General features: G+C 42.3%; 1 protein-coding gene across 1 annotated transcript; it reads right to left on the bottom strand.

Annotated features, from left to right (window-relative positions):
• Positions 1–15,865: 15,865 nt before the first annotated feature.
• Positions 15,866–16,185, bottom strand: LOC134482171 (small integral membrane protein 14-like). The gene has a single exon (XM_063274914.1). It carries the CDS (start codon positions 16,183–16,185, stop codon positions 15,886–15,888), a length of 300 nt encoding a protein of 99 aa, XP_063130984.1. The 3' UTR covers positions 15,866–15,885.
• Positions 16,186–20,093: the final 3,908 nt, after the last annotated feature.

Genomic DNA, 20,093 nt, shown 5'->3' with positions numbered 1-20,093 from the left:
GCTTGGGTAATCCAAAACCCTAGGATGCCATCCTGCACTCATGATGTGTTGATTACCTGAGACCATACACGTTAACTCTCTTCTTCATTCCTGTTTTCCTTCTTTGAAAGTAAATAATGTGATCATGTGTGGTGTGGGTGGTATGAGCAAAATCTTTACCATGAAGAATAGGGCCATGAAGAGTGTGGACTTAACATTCTAGGTACAGAGCAAATAGAGGGAATTACCAAAGAAAACAACAGGAATTCTAACAACAATTGCAAAAAAAAGAAGAGAAAAAAGAAAAAAAACTTTATGGGTGCTGGGATTAAAGGCATGTATCAACTCTGACCAGCATTGTAGGTATTTCCAATAAAATATTAAAAAACAAAAAAACCCGATTATTCTTTTAGCAAGTGCAGCAGAGAAGACTGTGAGAGATCATGTGCTGCTACCACCATGCTATGATTCTGTAGCAACAACTTCCTTGGTGATAGGAGCCTGTATGCAGCAGGCCCCTTGGTGGGCCTGTCATCTCAAAAAAAGATGCTTCAGTCATCCAAAAGATTGGACTCCAGTATACTTCAGGCCAGGAAAGAAGCCAGCCACCAAGAGTGAAAGAACAAAGGAAAAATTACATTGGAAAAATATGTGCCTTATTTGGAAGAAATGACCCTAAACTTCTGAAGCATCCATCATCTCCACACCTCTGTTTTGAGCTTTGTATAGCGATGTTGTCCAACTCCAGGTGGGAGTCAGAGGCAAAGCCCTTCCCAGAGAAGACAGACGTGTTTTTGACTCTTACGTCTGTGAGGTTAGGAGGCGTCATAGCACAGATGAGCTAACCTAGGAGAAGAACACAGAAGCCACAGATGACAATGCCAAATGGACTTTCCCCTGAACTTATGGACCCACTAAAATTGAGGTTTAACCTGACCTCAGGCCCTTCGACTCCCTGCCCATCCTGCTGATTCTTATGTTTGCTAGGAGTAAAGTATCAAGGGGCAACCCCCAATATCCTCATGCCTGGACTTGGAAATTAAGGAAGACAGATATTGGAGAAGTGATGGCTGTCGGGCTACAATGTAGGAACACGCACTCCAGGTTGACCTTTACTCACTGATGACCAATTTAATTGTCTGACTATATTTGAGAAAGGGATGATGTCCTACTTAATATGTAAAAGAAGGTATAGAAATTTATGATTTTATATTTGCCCTGTAGTTGATCCCCTATATTCCAAAGAGAAGGGAGTTTTTATTGCAAAAAGTAGGATTATTAACATTGACTTTGTGAAATACATGGACGTGTATGTGGAAATAGTACTGGCTATCAAGGAATGCACAATAAGCTAATATTATTCAGGTTTTATAAAATTAAAATTATAGGAGAAATATATTGGCCTCTAGGAAACAGGAAAACTTTGGGAATTGGACTGTATGTATGTGCATCGTCTCAGGTGTAGATTTATTATTGATAGAAATCGTCCTCATTTGTGGTCCCTAGAGATTTAGATACTAACAAAAATCTCTTCTCCAATTCAGGGTTGTAATCAACTCTCCCCATCAAGAGCATTGATGACATCCGATGAAGCAGAGAGAAATATCTAACTCTGGAGGAGAAGTTGCCAAAGGATATTCCCTGGGTCACAGGAGAGGCTGCAGAAAAGGGCCCCATAGAAATTGGTTGCTTTTGGGAGAGCTGGGTAGCAGGTAGGCCATAGAACTTCCCAGTGACATCATCAGTAATGTCTTCCTTGGACAATCTCTTGTATCTAAGAGAGCACTAGAATCTTCTGTGATGTCACCAGTGTTGTGGTGACACCAACTGCCTGTGGGATTCCCTCAGTGCCTTTTGGGTTCACAAACAGGCATGTTTCACCAGCTGCTCAAGCTCGTTCAGAAGGAGAGGGGAGACCAAGGAGAGACCAGACCGAGGCAGAAGAAAGCTGGCCTCCTGTCTTGTAAGTACAGAAGAATGAAATCATTCTGGGGAAGGCACAGTGAGTACTGGGTAGAGTCGGGGAACTTCCTCCAGGAGGTAGGTTTGAGCTGTGCCTTTCAGGAGTCGGCCTTACAAGCAGGAGCCTTGGAATTTGTCAATTGCAGACCAAGAGTCAAGAGTCCTGATGAGTAATTTGACAGAGAGCCAGGAATTGGCAGGCCTGCAGCTTCTTTTCTATGAGCTTTTTAATTTCTACTGCCAAGGAGTGCCAGGAGGAAGCCCTATGAGGATAACAATGTGCCCATTCATGGTTGGGTGCTGAAGCACTTCATCCTCTAGATTCCTGTAGGTTACTAAGTCTGTGGTGACAACAACAAGGAAGGATGAACCCCCTAGTCATGAATTGAGGTCGCAGACACTTTAAGCTTGAACACACGATTAGGGTTTGATGGTGCTGTGAACTCCAGGATTTACCTGCTCCACGTCTGATATCTGCTGACAATGTCCCAAATGTTTATGTCTGAGGTAGATTCTATCTTTCAGTATGAGGGATCATGTAATAGTGAGTGAGGCTTATGTATGGCAAAGGAGGTTGGGAAGAGGGAAATAGCTTAAGAGTCCACATTAGAGATAGCTTTTCTTCTCTTTCAGGGATTCAACAAGTCTCCAGCCTTTCCTCTTCCTCAACCTCATTTTTGAGACTCAGAATGGTCTTTTCTGCCCATGGGCTATCCAATATGTACATTCACTTGTGTTTATCTATCTACAGGGTTTATTCGGAAGGCATCATCAGAAAATTTCATCAGTAACCATGAAAAGCGTATAAAGAAATTGGAGGAAGTAAAATCTGAAATCCAGAAGTGTAAAATCGAGCGGGATGAACTTTCTCAAATCCCGGACCTTTATGTCAATGATGGTTTGAACTACAGGTAGTCATTATGCCCTGTAACCTACTGACTGTCTTGTGCTCTCTCTGCTAAGCCAAGATTTCCTCACATCCAGAAAGTGTTTCACCTCTCATCCTGGACTTTAAGGAGCCTTGGCAGGTGCTGGCCTGTGAGAGAAGCTAGGTGCTGTGTGTTTAGGGTCAACCTCTCTTGTACTTGACCCTGAGCTCCTTGGAGTTGGATTGGTCTTTTTCAACAGCTGGAAGGACCTGGTCACACTTGCTGCATCTAAGTGTGTGAATGAAATGCCTGAATGTCATCACTCTTACTCTGATTTAGGTCGTTATACACTGATTCTATGGCACCTCCACGATAAAGTTGGCATTCTAATTATGTTTGTATATGGGTTGGTATGTATGGATGGATGTGAAAGTATTTGTGTGTGTTTTGCTCAGGATCAGGGAGTCTGGGACCTTTGATTGGGTCTGAGGATTTGTTTGATGAACAGTTTGCAGATCATGATAGTGATGAGTCCATGGAGGCCGTCATTGATCAACAGAGCACTTTGCTCCTTCTGTTTACCTTGCTGGCACATAGGGCTCTCCTGAGGGGAGGAGGTGTTATGAATCCTCTTCCCTGTAAAAAGTAGTTATGGCCTCTGGGAGTCATGTAACAAGGATTGAGAATCCCTGCTTTCAAAACAAGAGAAATGTCATCACATCTTTCTGTTGGACCCAAGGCTATGGCACAGACTGGAGGAAACATCTTATACTTCTTACACAACTGTTCAATTCCTTCATGCTGACCTGGCCAGATCTTGAAGGTCGGCTCCCTCCATTTGGTCCCCTAGCTCTGCCGTCCAATGCGCAGGATAATTAGTTTAACCAGCACCAATAGGAAGGAGCAAGTTTGTGTTATATAAATGGGCTTAGGTAGTCCAGAGAACACTCTGATTTCACTTATTTTATTTATTTATTTATTTATTTATTTATTTTCCTGCTTTGAAATTTATTTTCTTTTTTTAATTATCCAAGGATGGTTTACTGTGACCTAGAAAAGGTCACTGTGGGAATAAATTCTTGGCACTTGTTATTCCCAAACATGCAGCTCTCAGACTTTACCCCCTCCTATACAGAGGGTCTTTATAGGACCGCATCTCACCAGCCTTTTAAGGATTACTTATTTCAGAACAAATGTGTGCTGATTTGCAGAGATATATTTTCTATGGAAGAGTGATGGTTTGAGTCTCACTGTTGTGTTTTTGCTTTGGTCTTTGAGTTTTCCACTTTCTTCCCTAGCCCCCATTCCTTGAATTTGAATTTTTTATTGGCTACTTTTTATTTACTCTTCATCTAATTGTGAAATCATGAGTTCAGACAGTTATTTGTTCCTTGGGTCATGTTCTAACACAGGCTGAGTGTTGAATTGCCAATGCTTAAATCCCAACATGGGATGAGAACAATGGATATGCATAAGATGACCAACTGGATAAGTGATGCCATGGAGGAGTACAAGGAGCTCACACAAGAGAACAAATCCTACCTGTGAGTCACTGACAGAAAGGAGACCCCAGCACTAGGCAGGGAATACTTCTGTCCAGCTATGACTTTGAAAAAAAATCTGTGATCCCTGAGAAACACATGGGAAGATTGTATAGCTGCTGGGTCTTCTATCAGCCCTCAGAGGGGATTGGCCCTCTACCTGCCAATGACTTTAGAATACCATGAACACATAAGCACCCATATGCATCATTTCCTCTTCTTTGATGTATATATACCCTCTTAGTGTCAGGATTTTCTGAAGTACTTTGATTCCCGTGGAATGCGGACTCGGGATTTGACCTGCCTCTAATTGGTGCTAACATGTAAACTGTGGCTCTCGTCTGGAGATGCCTGGGGACGAGGTCCCTTGAAGGGATGATTGTACTTGCAGGAGTGGCAGGCAAACAGAAACTGCCTGGGATTTACCATTATTTGTTTTTGATTCAGCATCAGAAACTTCCACCTCCTGAATGAATGCAATGAATTGAAGAAGAATGTAAGGATTTTGATGAATGAGAACAGAAAACTGCTGGTGGAGCAGACTGAACTGCAAGCATCCTGTGAGGAGGGAAAGAGGTTCTGTGAGGAGGCCAGCAAGACCATGTACACCACAGATATTGAATCCTTGTGTCCTGTTACTTTTGAGTAAATCGAATGTATCCTTGTGAATCAAACAGTGATCTCGAACTTGTCACTCTTAAGAACCTTCTTTATTGAAGTGTGATGTAACCATCTGAAATCCCACAGCTCTCAGGCAGAGATGGATCTCTGCATTCTCACAGGGATTGGGCATCATAATTACTTCCCAGTCAGACTGAGATACAAAGACAATTGTACTTTCAGTGTAGATTGTGTGTCCAACTCTGAATACCAACTTCATAATGAAAAAAAAATCAATGCAGTATCCTTATCAAATATTTAGCTACCGCTAAAATATAGTCTTTTGTGGATGAGAGTGTTGAACATAATAATGGAATATTCATCAGCTTTTCTGTAGTATCTGCCAGGAAATAAAACAATATTATAGGGAGTATAGAAGCACTCATGAAACAGAATTGCTTGCTTTTGGCTTCCTTCAAACATGATATCAATTGTAACTGCACAGAAGAGATAATTAATTGCAAGACCTTTCAGGGGATAGGGTTTTTATGGTTGGTTGTTTTCTTGTTCTTGATTAGGATGATGACTTTTGTTCTTGACAATGTTCTATGTTCCATTTGGGATTTCAACTCAAGCAGACCACAGAGTTTACAATTCAGTTTCTAGATTTCTTTAAAAGCTGGACAAAATATCCAGGCAAAGGTGCCCCATGAGTTTTCTCCTTTGGTTTTCCCTCCTTTGGGTGCTTTTGTTTTTGTTTGTTGTTGTCGTTGATTTATTTTACATTTATGAGTGTTTTGCCTTCTGTAGGTCTGTGCGTGCTATTCCCCAAAGGCCAGAAGAGGTCATTGGGTTTCACCTGGAAATTAAGTGACAGAGGATTGTTAGGTGCCCTGCAGGTCTTTTGAGAAACAAATTCTCAAATGATGAGCCATCTCTCCAGCCCCTACCGTGGATGTTTGTCCTTCATCGTGTTCCTAATTTGTGGCAATGGATCATACCTGAACAAAGTGTTTCTTGAGGTATGTAGGGACACATTTATGGGGTCTGCATGCTAATTATCTAGACTTCCAGGCATCTATGTGAAGTTTTTAGTTAGGGTTTCACTGCCGAGAACAGATACCATGACTAAGACAAATGTTACAAAGGACAGCATTTAATTGGAGCTGGCTTAAAGGTTCAGATCTTCAGTTCTTTATCATCAAGGTGGGAGCCTGGCAGCATCTAAGCAGATATGGTGCCGTAGGAGCGGAGAGTTCTACATCTTCATCTGATGTTTGCTAGCAGAATACTCAGTTTCAGGCAGCTAGGATGAGGGTCTTAAAGCCCAGACCCACAGCGAAACACCTGACCCAACAAGGAAATACCTACTCCAAAGAGACGTACCATAAAATAGTACCACTCCCTGGGCCAAGCATATACAAACCTGCACATTCCACTCTGAGGCTTCCAGAGGCTTCTTCAAACATATGAGACTATGGGGGCCACATAGTGGTATTTCTGAGACTTCCTTTTTCAATTCAATTTATCTGATTCTCATAACCTTGGTCTCAGGCAGATTCTTCAGACAAGTGCAAAAGGTAGCCACATTCTTTACCATAAAACCTCCCCAAAGAGTCTCTAGGCAAATATTGAAATTCTTCACAGAAGGCTTGGGACAGATTCACACAATTTAAACCACTTTCAGTAACAAAGTCTTCCATATTTGTTCTAGGATAGCCCATTAAGCCCTATTTAAAGCATTTCCACAGCTTTCCAGATCCAAAGTCCCCATGAAAGAGTCAGAGTTGGGGCCAATCTGAGGCCAGTGGGAAAATTCCACCACAAACCTCTGAGCACAGAAGGACCCCTCCCTTCCAGGAGGAGTAGAGCTAGTGTAGTTCCTGCAACAGCTGCAAACCAGACTGTTGAAAAAGCCTCCTGTGACTCCCCATCCGACTCCCTCAGAAAGTCCCAGAACAGCCCACTGAGTGCAAGTCAATTTGGAGGTTGCCTCTCCACACTGATAGTACCCTATCTAGTTACCTTTGTCCAAACTCTGCCCCAATTGTTTGAATTGTACCTTAATTGCAAGTATATAACTCCCTGGTAGACTCTGCTCATGGACTTCTCTCTCTGAAATGGGATGACCCTGATATTTTGGAATGACTAAACTCTTGTTTTTGCATAGATTTCCTCCTCTGTGTGTCACATTTCAGGAGGTTCAGGTAGTGGTTCAATTCGCACCTCATGTTTTGTGTATTGGCCAGTAAACTCCCCTCTTGTGGGGGACCCACAGGAGAGTGGTGAATCGGGGAAGTGACAGCTTGAGCGATGTACCACAGTTGTCTATGTTGCCTCTATCTAGCTTCCATGTGTTCTGCTTTTGGTTAGATTCATATGTGCAAGCTTAAGGAGGGCTCGGACAGCCTCAGTAACAGGACTTTGATCTGGCCAGTGGCTGGAGCAGATAGCCTGAGTTATCCTGTCCGTGGCATGGACAGGCTGGTCTGTGTACTTCAGCTGTGAAAGAGGGCGCTTTGTGTTAGTTGTTCTTTTGTTTTCTGTGTTCTTGGACTTGGACATGTTTTGACATGGGACAGGTTGTTAGGACTAAAGACCACTTAATATAACTCAGACTGGCCTGCTTTTGATGTTAAATGGCCACAGGACCCCCCCAAGGTGACAGCAGTAGAGGATATAGTGTTTCAGAAGTTTTCCCTCCTCCTCCCTGCTAACACTTCTTTGTCAAGGGGAACAAAATCTGAGTCCAGCCTAGCGGTTAGCTCCATCCGTGTTGACAGTGTTAGCTTTGGGGCTGGAGAGATGGCTCGGTGGTTAAGAACACTGACTGCTCTTCCAGATGTCCTGAGTTCAATTCTCAGCAGTCATTTGTTGAGTTTCTTTTTCCCTCAGGACCAGCTCCAGGTTTTACATTTCTCACCGGTTTATCCCCTCTTCCCCTCTCCTTCTGCCTAGGGCAGACACAGTGCAGTCTGGCATCCAGGGTCCATGACAGGAGAGGCCCCAAGTGGTCATATGTATCCATTAACAGAGTTTGCAACTGACTCCTGCTCACATCTTTTGTTCAGTAAATGAATATCCTTCTTGCCAAGAGAAATGCATGCTCCCTGTCCGAGTAAATGTGGTCTCTGAGTTTTTAAGATGAAAAAGATTTATTTTATATAAAGAAAGGGGATGCCTCTGGTAGGCTCATGTTGAGGCATCTCTTCCCCTGAGGGACCAGCCACCGGATGGCATAATGTAGAGTAAACTGTATTCAGGACATGACACCAACTCCCCCGAAAAGTTCTTACAGGTTCTCTTCACCACAGACATAGGCCAAGAAACTGGCCCTTGGGCCCACAGGGAACCCACCCAGGTTGGTTGTTTAATGGGTGTAAGGGTTAGGGATCTCCTCCAGATTTGCCACCAGGCTCTGTAAGCAGGTTTAAACAATAATTGGCCAGTGTTTAGATATGATATTAAATAAGAGAAAACAGAGAACTCTAGTACAGGGCTTTCTTCAATTAGTTAGTGCCAAATATTAGATAAAAGTTACAGATACAAGCTAATAAAAGTTGCAAAGATTATAGAAGAGTGCAGATTAGACAAGAAGAATGAATTAGAGCCCCTCTAGCCAACAAAGCCATGGATCCAGGGGAAAAGACTACCATAGAAATGGCCAATGGCTTATTTATCATAGAAACTGGACTCAGCGACAGCTGGATTGCCTGCTTATTATTGTTGCCACAGCACTGTTGGATAAAGATGCGGATAAGTTAACTTTGGGACTCATCACACACACACACACACACACACACACACACACACACACACACACACAAAATCCTGATTGCTGTTCAGTAATGCCTACATGTTTCATTATCAAACTTTATTAATCTATCTTGGCTAACATATTTTCTAGCTACCTGTTTCCCCGAACCATGCAATTCTGCTGCCCAACTCTGATTTTGACTGTCCACTCCATCAAAGTGATTCTCCTCTGTCAGAGACAGAAGAGATCTGGTTTATTAACAAAAGCAGCTTTACCCATGAGGGTCAGAGGAGAGCAGGGGCAGTGGTGACACTGGAAATGGAGGTAGTCTGGACTCAGTCTGTTCCTCCAGACACTTCAATTCAAAGGGCCAAGCTAATAACATTAACACAAGCCCTCATCATGGGAAAAGAAACCAATGGCTAGAGATAACACATGAGCTAACAAGGCCGCTAAGGACATAGTCTTGAAGAAAACAGCATCTCTAGATTGGATACTGTTCTACCTGAATCACCTAGATCAACTGATACATGCAGAAAAAGAAGTTAACTGGGACGGTGATGATCGAGTGAACGTAAGCTAATATTATCCATCTCTTTAACAAGAACTCTTCTCAGAAAGATCCACAGAGTCACTCACTTGGGAGTAAAACGAATGACAAACTTTAAAGCTTATCAGCTGAGCAACACTCCCAGTCACCCCAAATATCCAAACTCCTGACTGAGAGGTAAGAGCTTGGAGGCCTCTACTGGGGAAATTGACTTTATAGAGATTAAGGAAGAAAGACATGGCTCAAAATACCTGCTGCTTTTTGTGGACATTTCCTCCTGGATAGACGGATAGAGATACTAGAAGAGATTTTCCCAGGTTTGGAGCACCTAAGGTAATAGGACCAGATAAGGGCCTGCCTTCATATTTCAGAAATGTCAGGGACTAACTAAGATCTTGGGGACTAATTGGAAGCTTCATTATGCATATCATCCCCAGAGTTACGGGCAGGTAGAAAGGATACATAGAACTCTAAATTAGACCTTAACTAAATCAGCCTTAGAGACTGCTGGGACTGGATGACGCTCCTTCCCTTTGCCCTATACTAGATGTATATGGCATTCTATCCCCCATTGTATCCAGCCTACAGTTGGCAGCGATTGCAGAACTGAACAATGATAATTTAATATTTAAGGTCAGCGCTACCCAATAGGCTCATGACTATGTTTGCCCTAAATTGTGTGCCCTCCACGCCCTGGCAGTCCCCTACATTGGGGAAATGATCCTTCAGAGGGCCGTGAAGTTAGGGTTTTACTGCTGAGAACATATAGCAAACCAAAGTAAGTCTTATGAAGGACAACATTTAATTGGGGCTGGCTTACAGGTTCAGATGTTTAGTCCATTATCATTAAGGTGGGGGCGTGTCACCCTCTAAGCAGGTGTGGCACAGCAGGAGTTGTGAGTTCTACATCTTCATCAGAAGGCTGCTAGCAGAATACTAACACTCAGGCCTTTCTCTGACCCCAGATATCTTAATCAAGCAACTGGCTTTTGAAAATGCTAATACAGTAGAGAAACACTGTCTCAAAAACCAACCTACCAACCAAACCAACAAAGACAAATTAAAAACAGCAGCAACGGGGTTGGGGATTTAGCTCAGTGGTAGAGCACTTGCCTAACAAGCGTAAGGCCCTGGATTTGGTCCTCAGCTCTGAAAAAAAAAAAGACAAAATAAAAACAGGAGCAGCAGCAACAATAACAACAACAAACGAAAGAAAGAAAACACCAATGCATACTCTTATGTGACCTTGCCTCCAAGTTATTTCTGAATTTTAAATTAAAATGCCTATAGTCAAAAGCTGTGCAGAATTAAGCCAGGTGTTCCCTGGTGTTCCCAGCTTGGGGGTGGGAGGAGACCATGACAGACGGGGTAGAAAGAAGAACGTAAATAGAGGAGAAGCCACCATGAGGTAAGAATCTTTAAATAATGGCCGTGTGAGTGGACTAATTGGAGTTTAAGGCATCCCAGACAAAACCATGGCAAATTATATAACGGAATTATTGGAAAAATATGCATAATAGTATAGAGGATAGCTATCTGCCCAGTTCTTGTGCTGATTAAGGATTATCACAGATATAAAGCTAGTGTGAATCTTTTATCCAGAAACTAACTGGGCAAAGGATGGGCAGAAATCCATGGTTGGGATCAAATACTTTCTACACACAAAAGCAGATTCTGCACCTAGAATTACAATCTTCCCAAGCCCAGATAACTACAGACCAGCATAGAAACACAACCAGTAACAGCCAGGGCATTCAAATCTCTATTAGAGCCCATCAACACTATGACAGAAGGCCCTGAATATGTCAATATGACTGAAGAACAAGAATAAAAAAAGACTGCAAAACAGCATTTGCACATATGGGAGAGGCCTTTAAAGAGAAAGTAAAGAAATGTGTGAAAACAATAACTGTGGAAGGAAATGAATAAAGAAATCCTAAACAGAGAGATGTGGATGAGTAAAATGTAGGAACTCAAATAGTCTCTCAGAGGCAGACCTTAATAACAGACTCCAACAGATGGAATAGAGAACCTCAGGCATTGAAGAGATGATAGAAGGAATGGATACGTAGATAGAGGAAATCTTAAATCCAAAGGGAGGAAAAGAGTGGAGGGGGAAAGGAATAAAGGAAAAGCAAAGGAAGAAAGGAAGGAAGGAAGTCAATCCTGGAAGAAAACATCCAAGAAATAGACAGGATTTTTCTGCAAAATAACAAATATAATAATGATAAAGACAATAAAGTATATATTAAGGATGACAATAAACTTGGGTCAAAGGCAAATAAAACAGAAAACAAAAACAAAAACCAACCAACAAACAAACAAACAAAAATTCTCAACAAAATCATAGAAGAAAATGTGCTTAACTTAAACAAGAGACTCATCAAAATAAAAGGAGCACACAGTATGAAATATACTGGAGTCGAAAGGAAATTCCCCTGGGCATATATTTCCTAAGACAGTAAACATGGAGAACAAATAAGTATAATAAAAGCTGCAAGGGAAAAAGTACTGGTAACATACGAAGTCAGTCCTCCTATGAGAATCACACATTACTTCTCGCTACAGACTCCAAAAGCCAGAAGAGCCTGGATAGATGCACCGAAGTTTAAGAGACCAGACCAATAAAGTTGGATTTTAGTTGACCCAAGGGCCTCTTTTCTTTTATCACATACAATATTATTAGATACTTCCTAAAATTGCCTTCAGAGCTTCTTTGAGGAAGCCTGAGGAGCTTAAGACCTCTGATAAAGTATTTTGTACAAAAGGACCTGCTTCCTTTTTCCTTATTTCTACTACAGCAGGATGGAGGCAAAGTTTTTTGCAAACTACTTTTAATAAGTAGCCCACATCATAGTTAATGGAAGAGAAAAGTTATTAGGATATGGGGAAGAGGACCTGTTCAGCAATAGTTCTTCAGGAACGAGCTTGTTTTTCTTTGGCAGCAGTTCAGGACAACAGCAAGCAGCAAACCTGACTCAGGAGGGGATTTCACAGGGGAGGAAAGCAGGAGTGTGGTGGAAACATTGTGGCAGCGGCTGTGCAGACTCAGGAGCTCCCTGCTCAAGCTGCAACAGAGCACAGCAGCTTAGCCAGTTAGCTGGAGACCCGGCTCTCCCACTGCCCGCCTTACCTGGAATCCGCACAGAATACAAGAGGACAAACAACTGTGCCCAAGCCGAGCAGGCAGCGCAAAAGCGCCTGTGAAGGACCCGCAGGCACCATCTCAGTCAGCTTCATCAGAGCAGAGAGTGTAAAGTCTTTTCCTCCTTCAAGCATGGCACTCCAGCCCATTTTCTTTCATTCCCTGCCTTTATTTTGATGGCTTCTACTTCCCTTCATAAGTTTGTCATTTAGTTTCTTTTCTCTCTTTTTTGTTTCTTTGTTACTTTCTTTGTATCAACTAATATAAAGGACCAGCAATTTGATATTTCTAACCTAATATTTGTTGTGGTTTATGCCGTACATATTTGCAATTAAAATTCTTTTTTCTTGCATTTGCCACACTTTAATCGGACTCATTAGCTTAGCTCAATTTCGGTTCTTGGGTTTTCTGAGGTGAGTGAATGTTGGGGTGACCTCATTCCCAACTCCTGATCCTTGTGCCTCTAAAGTCAAATGCTTATGAATTTTCAAAGTTTTCTTTGCCAGTGGATATGTGTGTGTCTGTGCACATATGTGCCACAATATTCAGTCCATGTTTGTACCATGGGTCCCAGGTATTGAACTCAGATAATCATACTAGTGTGCAAGTTCTTTTACCTGCTAAGGACCTTGCTGCTATTGCACAAGTGTGTGTGTGTGTGTGTGTGTGTGTGTGTCTAATTTTCATATATGTATACACCATATATTGCACCTATCTCTGCCTCTCAATACCATTGTCCTTCCTTTCCTCACCTCTTCTATCATTTCTTTTTATCCCTCTGGACAGTTTCTCGTTGTTCACATCAATTTAAAATGTAAGAACACACACATGCCGTTTGAAACCAAGTTAAAATGAAAAAATAAAAATATGCAGTCTTTTTGATCAGTACTCCTTAGCAATAGCTTTTCTTTGATTTTTTTATACAATTGATATATAATAATTAATGGGCAATCAGCTTGCAAATTTTCCTTAATGATTATATCGTTGGAATTTTCATAAATGTTGTTATACTATTAAAAGTATACTATACTTTTAATTCCTACTAGTGACGGGCCTTAAATTATCCCCTTCCTCCATTCTGACCACAGCAGTATGCTGTCTATAAGGGTGATCACCACTTAATAAATAAAAGGGAAACAGAAGAGTGGTCTTGTTCTGACCCCTTCTACCCAAATAGGGTTACATGTTTGTCCTGAAGAAATGAGGATATGTTTTGCTAGGTATGGGGTGCCACCTTGTGGAAGTGAGAATTTAGTGCACCTGAGCGATGTCTTCTCTCACAATTGCCTTGGCTGGAGGAGACCTGAATCATCCCAGTCACAAGCACTCCTCTCTCGAAAGAAAACCAACCTCAGCTTTAAAGGAAACGGACACTTAATTTCCAGTGAGATTCGTGCACATCCCTCACTCTGGCATAAGTCCAAAAGACTTTCAGAAAAATGAAAGGACACTCAGCGCCATTAGAAAATTCATGCCAGAGTCTTCTGTCTAGTCCAATGGAACAATGCCTCGAAATATCCAGATACAAGTTGTTAATCTATACGCCATGCCATGAATCATCTAAGGTGATAGTATATTTCATAACGCCCTAGTAGGCACTTAATTGCTTTTTTGTGGATTTTTTTGTGATTTTTCATGGTGGTGGTCCACTGTTAGTTCAAGAGTTCAAGCAGGAGGGCAGAGGCAGGGAGGAGAACATCCTTGTTTACATAGATAGTTCCATGCTAAATACAAACAAAAAGATCTTGGATTACAAATACAAAACCCCAAATGAACATGTCATTGCAGATGTGTGTCCCTTCTGAGCGCACAGGTTAAAATCAAACTTTATCATGCCAAGAGAACATTCATAAGAAAATTGGTGGAGACACCAGGCAGATTAGAATAGAAGTAATGGTGCCAGAGAGGTGGTTCCACAGTTAATACTGGCTACTCTTCCAGAGGTCGGAGTTCAATTCCCAGCAACCACATAGTGGCTCACAACCATCTACAGTGAGATCTGGCGCCCTCTTCTGGTCTGTAAGCATGCATGCAGGCAGAATGCTCTATACATCATAAATCTTAAACAAACTAAAATAAAAATAAATAGGTTTGGAAAGCTATGTGTATTATATATAAAAAGTGCAATTACATCTACTGCTATCCTGCATAGATATACAGGGGCCTGCAGCATCCTTCTATTTCTGATAGTTCACCCACCACTTCAATATCTGAGACCAGTGTCACTTATGAAATACTTCATTTAAGTTATAAATGTACCATTGTCATTCAAGCCTGGAAATATTAACTCTTTGAATGAATGTACAGAGAATTTTAGTCAGTATGTTGCCACAGGATCTGTCAGGGGTTGGAGAGATGCTTCACGGATTAAGAGTACCAATTGTTCTCCCAGAGATCCTGAGTTCAAATCCCAACAACCACATGGGTACTTACAGAACTCTGCAATGTGATCTGATACACTCTTCTGGTGTGTTTGAAGATAACTACAATGTACTCACAAGTAGATATTATATAGTAAAAAAAAGGAAAAATAGGACTTCTCAGTTTAATCTGGCAGACCTAAATGTCATGGACTTACTGGATGGAGCAGGGTGGGCTTGATCCTGTAGGAATGTACCCAAGCACTGAAATTGGCACTTTGAGTCACTATGCCCAGTTGTGAAGAGTCCTTTCATGGTTGTGGTGAGCAACTTTGCTTATCCTTTCCCATCAGCCAATTCTTTCTATATAAATGAGATCATTTCTGTAGTGTCTGGTTTCAGGTGAATTCTGATTGGCTCTGTGATTCTGACATTTTTGTGGCTCCAGTTGACTAAAGAGGAAGCCATCCATGGTTTTCTAGGTCTCTGAGTGTTTTACCTCTTTTAAAAATATTAATCAATCATGTTTATTTAAAGTATTAACATCAGAAATTTTTAATGGGAATTATTTTAAAAAATCATTAAACAACCAAATCGATTTTCCTATTCTAGCCATATAAGCCAGCTGGACTTTGTAAGGAAAATGATCTAAAGCATCAGTGTCAAGGACTACAGAAAACTGCCACCCACAGGTAAACTGCCACAGTAAAGTGACTACAGCATGGTTCTGTCATTCATACCAGACAACCCAGAATAAATACCTTATAAAAAGAATTAAAATCTATCCAAACCACTTAAAATACTTAAATGCAGAAACCTTAATTTTCCTTCAGTTGGGCCAGAAACCACCACAGTCGCTATGGTCAGTGTTCCAGGGAGAACGAGTGGAAAGTTTAAGCTTAGGCCAACCAACATAGCCCTCGACTTTTCAAAGAAATCGTTTACTCAGGTATACTGTAAATAAGGACTGTGGCAACACAGGAAACAAAGGCAGTTGGCAAGTGAAACTTCTAGAAGCTCATGAAACTGCAGATGGAAAAGGAGAGACAGGTAGTGCCAGGTTCTCTGCAGTCGTTCGGTCGTGCAGGGTGTCAAACAATCACTGCTTCCCACACCAGGATGTTAGCCCACAGGAGGGGCTGGCGGGACCTGTCCACTGTGAGGACTGGAGGGCTTTCCAGGAAGGCTGAAGCCTCTCAGGTTAGGAGGCCTCAGTAGAAAGAGGAGCACAGCGATCACCATCCAGGCCATCAAGATCACAGTGATGCTGATGCCACTGTCACCGGAGGGCCCTGGCAATTCCCGAAGGCATTCTGTGTTGGTACAATAGGCCCGGGACTGCCGGAGACGATTGATGAGTCTTCTCATCGTGCGTTCATGAGAGCAAATACATTCACAGGGATCAAATCCTCCTTCAGTCATGGTTGGTTACCAGCTTGATTTTACTCAACTCTTTAAAGCCACCCAAACAAGTGGTGGGTGGGGAGGGAGGTGGCCTGGAGTATTCTGGATGCAACTGTCGCTACTGCTGCTGCTGGCCGCCACCCTCCTCCCCTCCATATTAGATAGGCCATGTCACTCTTAGCCACTAGACCCGGATCTGTGTTTTGCCTTTTGTATGGGTGGGTGGATCACGAGGTTGTCAAGTGTGGGCAGAATCTGGGAGACAGCTTTGCCTATCGAGGTTGGTGTTAGTCTTTGTATGGTTACCAGGAACCAATTCCAGATCCTCTGGAAGAACAATAAGTGATTTCAACTGCTGTGATATCTTCCCTGCCCCTTCCTCTATACTTTGATCTTTCTTTTTTTTTTTCTTTTTTTTTTTGTCTTTTCCGGAGCTGGGGACCCAAATCCAGGGCCTTGCGGTTTCTAGGCAAGCGTCTACAACTAAGCTAAATCCCCAACCCCTTACTTTGATCTTTCTGTAGTCTCTCTGACTCCATCTGCCATAACGAAGACTTCATCTCATAAAACACTGTGGACAATAGCTACTGTGAAAAATACCATAAGTTGACAGAGCCTCCATTTTCACATAAATATATAAACACATAAATACCTAAAGAAACACAGAGACACACATAAACACACGCACAGAACACACAAAGACACACAGAGACACACACAGCCCAAGTCATCATATTCTTTAGTAATTCTGTCCAGAGCCAAGTGGTTATAGGGATAGAAGAAAGTACAATTCCCAGCAATTTCAACTGAATATCATGTAATGCATATTTATGAAATGCATACTTCACAGTATTTTAGGATTCGAGTACATTATACTATCTATCCTTTATTTTCAAAAGTATCGAAAGTTATGAAGAGAATTCCAGCCTAGTATCAGACTTGTGTCCATCAGAATCAGAACAGTTTGCTGTTTGAAACTTTCTTTTATTACAACTGTTTCCTAATGTCACATAGGAAAACCGGCTTCAGCCAGAAATGCCTTTAGCTACCACATGCATCTGAATCTCACCCTGGGAAAACCATGAGAATCCATGAGAGAATGTGTGTGGCTCTTTGATGTCCAGCTTTCCTGTAGGTCTCTTCTGGCTTGCACGAACACCACTCCTTGATTCCTCCCTCTAAATGGCCGTGCAACCTTCTTGCCTTGCTCTGCTGCTGGTCACTGACAACTTGAGGAAGGTAAAAATTGCCTAGTGTGTTAGTGAAGCAGGCCTTTGAATGTCGCTCTGAGGGGTTTTGGGGAGAGAATCGACGTAAAGCTCACTCTGAATGGTGGTAACACCATAACTCTCAGGCCAGGTGCCTGCACTGAATGGCACAGAGAGGAAGCTAAGAGCTAGAATTTCCCTATTTCTGCTCCCTGCTCCACCCACATAGTAAGAGTCTCATTCACATCCTGCCAGCCAGTCCACTTCTACCAACTGCACCTCTCACGGCTACACTCACCCCTTCTAGGATGGAGTCTGTGCTTCCCGACTCTGAGCCAATGGAACCCTCCTTTCTTCAAATGCTTCTGTGACAGAATGGGAAACACGACCAGTGCAGTCACTGCTTCCTTCTGCCTTTTGCAGTCTCCTCCCGCCTGGTTCCCTCACAGCCTTCGCAGTCCAATGTGTCTATAAGAAAACAGGGTAAAGATGTCACCTTAATTCTCCTTTGACTTGTCTCTGGGAAGAGCCTTTTGCTACATCAGCCCAGATAGAAGAGTGAAAGAGGAAAAAGAGAAGAGAAGACAGTAGATGGCCTAGGCAAGGGATAACTGAAGTTCTCCTTGTAACACAAGCTACTTCCCAAGATATTACCACTAATCCAGTTTCTGTGTCAATAGACCCCCAAAACCTAACCACCTATCATTAGAGCACATTTGCTGACAAAATTTTGTTGCAGTTAAATTTCTATTATATGTCTTTCAAAACACATCTAAAAGTGGAGTGGGCTTTTCCAGCTAGATTCATGACCTCCTCTCTCCCACACAGCACCCATACTCAAATCACCTGTGACATCTTGTTTCCTAAACACAGGTATGGCTGTCACTTTTACTTTTCTCCATGGGATAGTTTAGGTAGAGTGACCTGACCACACCTGCCCATCAATGATTGGCCTTCTAGCTTTAATGACTTCGGAAAATTTATGTTTGTTGATAATGGAAATCCTCCCACAGTATAAAGTCATTTGCTCCTGCTCTCAAACAGAGGAAAAGAAAGAGAGAGAAGGTCTGCCTGCTAGGCATAGTCAAGGTAGGTCAAGGCCTGTTGGCAGATTTTTCAGCCTGCTGAGGTATGGAACCTTAAGAGAAGGTGTACTTGAGGCTTAAATTTCTATTGACCTTGGTGGTTAAAAACGGAGTAGTTTGGGGGATGGGAACGAATGCATTGTTTATTTTAACAATTTGTTTCTGTCAGCTTGTGGTTATGCTTCCCACAGTGCTATAGTAAAATAGGGCTTTGAGAAATGTGCTTGTTGTTTCCTTGTACCCACCAGCAGCCCTTTCATAGCTGTCTCTTTCCTCTTCTTTTGGCCTTTCCTCATCTGCCCCTCAGAGAACCTTTCCACTTCCTACCAGTCAGTCCACCAAAGTAGGGCCATGCCGTTTCAGGAAACTGGAATTTCTGAAAAGCCCATTGAATATGGAAAGCAATATACCCCAGGATATGTCCTGCAGCTCAGAGTAAGATGTTGCAAAAAGAGGATAACTGACTGATCTCCCACTTTGTGCTTTCAAAAAGAACAAATACTTCAAAACCATAGTTTCTTCCGCCTCTCCATTACAGAATCTGATTTCAGCCCTGCACACTGTGCTCTCCTGGATCCATGGATGCTAAGCTGCAGGTTCTGGAGATGCCAACCCCTCAGATGAATTCAATGTCTGCTCAACTCAGTCCATTCATTCACAGTTCCTGGAGTCATTGCGTCCACCGACCCAGACGCCCATCGCCGATCGAGAGTATTCCACGCAGCGGATCGAGTTCCAGCAAGCAGAAGGATCTTCAGTCACAGAGCACATTGCGGAACTTCCCTGACATGCTGGACAGAACTAAGAGGTTAGTGAGAAACAAGTTTGTGAAAAGGATCCTATGTCGCCATCTTCTGGGAAAATACAGAATTACATCCTATTACCTTTGGAGTCTGAGGCTTCCTTCTAGCCTCGCATGTGCCTCTGTTCAAGTCACAGATGCAGATATTCACAGCCAACCATTGGACTAAGCCTGGGGACCACAATGAAAGAGTTAGGGAAAAGCCTGAAGGAGATGAAGGGGATTGGAACCCAATATGAAGAACAACAATATCAATTAACTGGAGCCTTCAGAGTTCCTCGGGACTAAACTACCAACTAAAGAGGATATATGGTCCGGGCTATGGCTCCTGATACATATAGTGTAGAGCATGTGTAGCAACAACTGGCTCATCTGACATCTCTGGGATGGGAGGCAACTGGCCCTGTAGAAACTTGATGTCCCAGAGAAGGGGGATGCTAGAGGGGTGAAGAGGAAGTGGGTGGGTAGATGGAGGAGTGGCCTCTTAGAAACAAAGAGGATTGGGAGGGTATGGGGGTTCAAAGTGGAGAGACCAATGATGGGGATGACATTTGAAATGTAAACAAATAAAATGACTAGTGTATAATAGATGGTGACAGATGTCTCCATATGGACTAGATATTCATTATCTGTAACAGGTTCATTGAAAGTCAAAATCCATAACTGTTGTGACTTACTTATTATTGAAATTTCACATAGATGAACCCAATCACCATTTTAACTTCTCTCCTTGCATTAGTTACCTTTATAAAACAATTTAAAAAGCAATTAGGGTTTCTACTCTCTTAGGCTTCGATACAGCGCCTCATTTTACTCTCCGTCTCTATGTTC

This window comes from Rattus norvegicus, chromosome 15 (genome assembly GCF_036323735.1).
Source record: "Rattus norvegicus strain BN/NHsdMcwi chromosome 15, GRCr8, whole genome shotgun sequence".
In the NCBI taxonomy this organism is placed as follows: domain Eukaryota; kingdom Metazoa; phylum Chordata; class Mammalia; order Rodentia; family Muridae; genus Rattus; species Rattus norvegicus.
The sequence above is the reverse complement of the archived record's forward strand: the minus strand, read 5'-3'. Positions and strand labels throughout refer to the sequence as shown.

Coding starts and splice junctions, on each gene's coding strand:
- LOC134482171 (XM_063274914.1), bottom strand. CDS start 16,185: ATGACTGAAGGAGGATTTGATCCCTGTGAATGTATTTGCTCTCATGAA.